The 6,815-nt window shown below is 48.8% G+C and overlaps 1 protein-coding gene across 1 annotated transcript; it reads left to right on the forward strand.

The window, feature by feature from the left end:
• The first annotated feature begins 808 nt into the window (after positions 1-808).
• Positions 809-2,765, forward strand: LOC119294299 (putative polyol transporter 1). Its single transcript, XM_037572514.1, has 2 exons — positions 809-1,013; positions 1,109-2,765. The coding sequence occupies exons 1-2, from the start codon at positions 890-892 to the stop codon at positions 2,530-2,532; spliced, it is 1,548 nt and encodes a 515-aa protein (XP_037428411.1). The 5' UTR covers positions 809-889; the 3' UTR covers positions 2,533-2,765.
• The last annotated feature ends 4,050 nt before the right edge of the window (positions 2,766-6,815 follow it).

The raw sequence follows: 6,815 nt of genomic DNA on the forward strand, positions 1-6,815 counted from the left end.
CCTCTGTTGTTTCTCATGCACAGTGGTGTCCCCATTATGCTTGACTGTTGCCTTTCTGTAAAGCTGGGCAGAGATGCCGTTCCTGCTTCCTCCAAAATGGAGCGTCGAAGCTGAGACGAGATAAATAAAAGCCCTGTTTGGTTCAGCTTTTATCGCCGGATTCCACTGCCGCGCAGTAGAATCTGAACCAAAGGACGAACCCAGCAGAATCCGATTCCAAAAATCCGTTGCCAAAATCTGAACCAAAAAGGAAGCAACTCAGGACGTGCTTTCCAAAATCTGATTCCGCTGCGGACCAAAATCTGAAAAGATTGTATCAACTGGTTTGCCAAATGACCTACATCTTTTTCAAATCAGATTTTTCACAACTGTTTTTTCATAGCAGATTTTTCACAGCTGCTTTTGGAAATCCACAGCCGAACCAAACAGGGCCAAAGAGTACCCATTCCCCGCCTTGACCGATAATTTGTACGCTTTCTGTAAGAAGCCCGGCCGTTTCCATAAGCGTGAGAGCATCTATTCCACTCTTAGGTGGTGATGGTACGGCGGCGTCGAGGTGGCCGGTTAAGCGAGCATCTGTCTAGCTCAAGCCTCGTTCAAACTATTCCCCTGCTGCCTTGATTGGTTGATTGGCTGTCAGAATGGGATCGGACAAAGGACTGAAGATCATGGGTCCATATCATCCATCTCAAAGGATATATTCCCACTCTCTCCGTCGGCATCCTCTTATTTTTAGTTATCATCTATCACATCCGCCTTCTTCTTCCCCTACACGCCTTACGTGCACCGCGTATATAATGGAAGCAAGTTAACGGAGGGAGCACCACCGGGCAACACACCACGTACGGCGCTTCACCGAGGACAAGCTTGGAAGAGGGATCGATCGACAATGGCGTCTGCTGCGCTCCCGGCGGCGGCGGCGGCAGCGGTCGAGCCCAAGAAGAAGAGCAACTTCAAGTACGCCTGCACCTGCGCCCTCTCCGCTTCCATGGCCACCGTCGTCCTCGGCTATGGTACGTGCCTCCCTACATTTCCGATATACGTATCAAAGGCAATCGCATCTTCTTCCTTTCGCCATGCATAAGCTCCGTACGTCTGTCCACTCCAGACGTCGGGGTGATGAGCGGGGCGTCGCTCTACATCAAGGAGGACCTGCGGCTGACGGACGTGCAGGTGGAGATCATGATGGGCATCCTCAGCGTCTACGCGCTCCTCGGCTCGTTCGCCGGGGCCAGGACGTCCGACTGGATCGGCCGCCGCTACACCGTCATCATCGCCGCCGCCATCTTCTTCGCCGGCTCCTTGGTCATGGGCTTCGCCGTCAACTACGTCATGTTCATGTTCGGCCGCTTCGTCTGCGGCATGGGCGTCGGCTTCGCCATCATGGTCGCGCCCGTCTACACCGCCGAGGTCGCCCCGGCCTCCACCCGCGGCCTCCTCACCTCCTTCACCGAGGTCTTCATCAACGTCGGCATCCTCCTCGGCTACGTCTCCAACTTCGCCTTCGCGCGCCTCCCGCACCACATCAACTGGCGCATCATGCTCGGCATCGGCGCCGTCCCCTCGGCCTTGCTCGCGCTCATGGTGCTCGGCATGCCGGAGTCGCCCCGGTGGCTCGTCATGAAGGGCCGCCTCGCCGACGCCAGGGTCGTGCTCGAGAAGACCTCCGACACGCCAGAGGAGGCCGTGGAGCGCCTTGACCAAATCAAGGCTGCCGCCGGCATCCCCCGCGACCTTGACGGCGACGTGGTCGCCGTGCCCAAGAGAAAAGGCGGTGACGAGAAGCAGGTGTGGAAGGAGCTCATCTTTTCGCCCACCCCGGTCATGCGCCGCATACTGCTCGCGGCGCTCGGCGTCCATTTCTTCCAGCAGGCGACTGGCTCCGACTCGGTCGTGCTCTACAGCCCACGCGTGTTCAAGAGCGCCGGCATCACCGGCGACAACCACCTGCTCGGCGTCACATGCGCCATGGGGGTCACCAAGACTCTCTTCATCCTTTTGGCCACCTTCCAAATCGACCGTGTCGGCCGGCGGCCGCTGCTGCTCACCAGCACCGCCGGCATGCTCGTCTGTCTCATCGGCCTCGGCACGGGCCTCACCGTCGTGGGCCAGCACCCGGACGAGAAGATCACGTGGGCAGTCGGCCTGTGCATCGCCTCCACCTTGGCCTACGTGTCCTTCTTCTCCATGGGCCTCGGCCCCATCACCAGCGTCTACGTCTCCGAGGTCTTCCCGCTGCGGGTGCGCGCGCTCGGCTTCGCGCTCGGCGTCGCCTGCAACCGCGTCACCAGCGCCGCCATCTCCATGACCTTCCTCTCCTTGTCCAAGGCCATCACCATCGGCGGCAGCTTCTTCCTCTACGCCGGCCTCGCCGCGCTCGGCTGGCTTTACTTCTACGCCTTCGTTCCCGAGACGCGCGGGCAGCCGCTTGAGGACATAGGGAAGCTTTTCGGCATGAAGGACGCCGCCGTCGAAGACGACGACACCGCCACCAAAGACAAGCAGGTGAAAGCAGCTGTGGAGATGAACTAGCTAACGTACGGCCGGAGAGTGGGTTTCCTCCTAACATGCATGCATGCATGCAAGGGATGGATCACCATCCATTGGGGGTTCTTTTGAGTTTCCTGCTACTTCTTTCTTGGGTTTTTGATCAAATTCGTCCTGTTTTCGGGATGTTTCATTGTGTTTTTTATTTTTCCACCAAAGTGTATCAGAATGTTTCGTCGCCTACTGACAAATAAGAGTGTGTCTTGTCTTACATTGAATTTACCGATACACAATGCTGCACGATGAAACATTTTGATACGTGTTGAAACAAAAGGAAAAGGCTAATGTAACACTCTTGAACAACACTACAACAAAATTTGCAAAACCCATAAAATATAGCAGTGAATCCCTCCGCGGGATATCCCGTGAATGGTAAGATTGATTTTCTCATGTTGTGCCATCGATATATATAACTGAAGAACATGGCAATATTGGTGTCACGTAATAAATGTCAAGAGAATTGTTTCAGGATTGGATCAATTGAATATACATATCATTAATATCTCATTAGCACTTGCATGATGGATGACCTTACTATTGACATATGGCCTAGAGGAAATAATAAAGTATTTATGTATTTTTCATGTTTATGATTAATGTTTATATTTTCATACTATAATTGCAATAGTTCTTGGAAGGGGAGCCTTGGCGCAGTGGTAAAGCTGCTGCCTTGTGACCATGAGGTCATGGGTTCAAGTCCTGGAAACAGCCTCTTACAGAAATGTAGGGAAAGGCTGCGTACTATAGACCCAAAGTGGTCGGACCCTTCCCTGGACCCTGCGCAAGCGGGAGCTACATGTACCAGGTTGCCCTTTTTTTTAATTGCAATAGTTCTTGAATGTTAGATTCAGAGAAAATGTCAGTTGTATGTGTGGAAACATAAACACTAAGTAGCTCCCTAGTTTCGTCTCTAAGACTAGCTCATGTGTCGCATGGTAATCATGTTTTCTAGATCACAAGCTAAAAGTAACAAAGATGCCATAATGAGATTGCATTGTTAGTAGGACAATGTTGTTGGAAACAACCAACTAATGATACACTACGAGATCACATCGTCACTCTGTTACTAGTATAATCATATCAAGTGTTAGGATATACTCACGTCTTTAGACCATGAGAATGTCGTGTACCTTCATGTCGGCCACTTACTTTGGGGTTGTAAAACATTACCCGTAACTGGGTAATTATAATGCAACTTTCAGGTATACGGAAAAGCATGTCTAGGGACTCGATAGTTCAAGACTGAGATTTGCTCCTCCGATAATGGAGAGATATGCTCTGGTCCATCTCTATATTACGGTATCCATCATCATCTAGCCAGACAAAGCGTGATATAATCACGGGGATACCGGAATACGAAAACGAGAAAAGAGAACAAAACCGTAACGAGGATAACTTGGTATTCTGATTGAGTTATTGCTTCACAAGGATACCAAAAAAGTCTTGCCTCGGGTTTTGTTATGTATCACCAAGCAAAAGTAATTGTGTACACAAACAAAAATTACCCTCAATAAATATATTCGTGTGTATGTCGGAATCAATATGGGTGTCCAGATCTTGCTATTGATTATTGACCAAAAGGTGTTCCGGGTCATGTCTGCATATTATCGAACCTGCAGGGTCACACGCTTAACGGTCATCAGTTTGTTGAGTACTAGGTGTTAAGAGTACGAGAGAAATGTAGCGGAAATGCTCCAGAAATATCAAATGTGTTTCAGAAGTGTTTTGGAGGAAACTGAAAGTGCTACAACAATACCAAGAAGGTCACGAAGTACCTTCGAAGGCACTGGAAGGTCCAAAAAGGTCCCGATCCCCTCTTAGGTGGTGCAAGGGGTGGCATCCATTTGGGTTGAAAGGGCCACGTAGGTCTGCGACACACACGCACCCTCCCTCGGAGGGCAAGCTAGGGTGTGGTGGCCAGGGTTTGAGGGGAGGGCTCCCCTTTGATGTGCGGCCCTAGGGGGAACGAGAAGAAATCCTTGTGTCACAGACGGCACTAAGGTGATCGAGAATCGCATAGAGAAGCAATCCATAACCCTGCAACAATCGCCGCCGCACTCACCACCCACGCATACCGGGGACACAACTGCACATGAGAACAACAAAGACAAGTAATCCCGCCATCGCACAATATAAGGCATTTTTGCAAACTAAAAGAGTTTGCAAAAAAATCTTATAATATGGACGAAAGGAGTACGTACACTCCAGCCACCCATGCTCGGCAGTGGCAACACTCTAGCCCACCAAAACGAGTACGCGGACCACCTAACAAACTGAAGGAAACAACATTCTTCAAGCAGGAGCAGTAACACAAATGGAAAAGAAGATTTTAGCTGTGATCTATTGCAAAATCTTATTCACCTTTGATCAAGCCTATCTCCTCTTTACGCTTCTCTGGATAAAGGGCCCTCCACTGCAAAAGAAAAACAACAGATTCAAAAACAATATGTGTCATGCCTACGCCCGTGACGTGCACTGCACCAGCTACCACCTCAAAAACTCGCATCGCCCCCAACCTGTGAGAAGGTTGCGAACCAAACTATGGTTGGATTTTTAAGAGGACAGTGACATCCCCAGCCCACCAGAGTTCAAGTCCTAGACTTGACATTGGTTCTCGCGTTTTCCTGAATTTTTTCCAAGCTTTCTGGCTATGTGTGTTTCAGCTGGAGGAGACGTTCCTATCGTACGTTCATAGAGATGAGTGTATATGAGCGGTTTCGATTGTACTGTGTTAAAAAAACATGTCACAAGGTCCATTTTTTAGGGGTAAACCATACTTTATTCAATGTTTGGAGTAAGGTTTACAAGAATTACAAACGGGTTGTGGGGAGATCCCATCCACAAGTGGCAACCCACATCTAAAGAAGAAGAAAACTTACTCCCTCCTTCCATCTATATAGGGCCTAATGCGTTTTTCAAGACCGTCTTTGACTATTGATAAAATTTATACTACATGCCATGCATAATGTGAAAATTATATCATTGAAAGCTCCTTTCACATACGAATTTGATGATGTGCTTTGTGTAAGTTGCATGTCATATATTATTGCTCTAACATTTGGTCAAAGTTTGCCTCGCAAAACGCATTAGGCCCTATATAGATGGAAGGAGGGAGTATCTATTATGAGAATCAAAGTTCATACTATGTCCTTCAAAAATAAAAGCGCAGCTAGTAAAGTCTCTCACTCGAGCACAAATTTCCTTGATAATAGCATTGTGCCTTCCTTCCGATCAATTCTTTATATCTCCTACAACTCCCGTGCAATCACATGCAATAACGATGCGGTCTAGCGATAGATCAAGGGCTAATGCCAATGCTTCGCGGCATGCCAGTGCTTCCAACGTCGCTGGTTTTGCTATGTCCCCGAAGACCATAGCTGAAGAACTAAAAAAATTCTGAATGATCGCAACACACCAGTTGCCCCGCTCCTTCCATTTCTAGCCAGCCCACCATCAACTTGGATCTTGACCACTCCCACGCCCGATGCTCTCCAATGACTCGCGCTTTGCTTCGCACCCAGTGGTGCAACTTGCGCACCAGGACTACCAGGTTCCACAATTGTATTTAGCTATGCTATATAGTTCATCACAAAAGCATGTGTCACAACGGACTTTGCAAAACTCCCTCATGTATAACTTTACGGTGAGCTGCCCAGATCGCCCAAAGGGTGACGACCAGCTTTATGAGACTAGCATGCGGTAGACCATCTATAAGTGAAAATAACCACAACTTAGCATGTGGTTCCTCTGAAGCTTAGACATACTCGGCCACATCCTTATCTACTAGTGCCCACATGCGCCATGCTGTTGAGCAATCCAACAGTGAATGATGTCAAGAGTCTGGCATCCCACATAACTGACACTTATTCTCCTCAGCCATGTTCCTATTGTGTCTAAGATCCTCTGTAGTGATTGAGTTTTTGGCAAGCCTCCAAAGAAAATTACGGATCTTCCACGACACCTTAACCGACCACAAAGAGGTCTAACTATTCTCATGTGCTTCATAATCCAAACTTCCCATATTACCTTCTAGCCAATCTTCTCTCATTCTCTTTATCTCAACTAACATGCGATAAGCCGATCTCACTGTGAACATACCATTATTCTCAAAATTCCATGCCCAGAAATCGGCCATCCGCCGAGTGCAAATAGGGATACTTAGGACCGTACACTTGTCCGCCACCAGAAAGGTTTGATCAACGATATCCCTCCTCCAAGTAGCACTTGTATTATTTATATCTATGAGTTCATTTACAATCGCGCGCGGG

Source organism: Triticum dicoccoides, chromosome 1A (assembly GCF_002162155.2).
Source record: "Triticum dicoccoides isolate Atlit2015 ecotype Zavitan chromosome 1A, WEW_v2.0, whole genome shotgun sequence".
In the NCBI taxonomy this organism is placed as follows: Eukaryota; Viridiplantae; Streptophyta; class Magnoliopsida; order Poales; family Poaceae; genus Triticum; species Triticum dicoccoides.

Bases quoted from the DNA above. Each gene is read 5' to 3' on its own strand.
- LOC119294299 (XM_037572514.1), top strand. From the start codon at position 890: ATGGCGTCTGCTGCGCTCCCGGCGGCGGCGGCGGCAGCGGTCGAGCCC. The intron at 1,014-1,108 runs GTACGTGCCTCC...TGTCCACTCCAG, and splicing joins CACCGTCGTCCTCGGCTATG to ACGTCGGGGTGATGAGCGGG.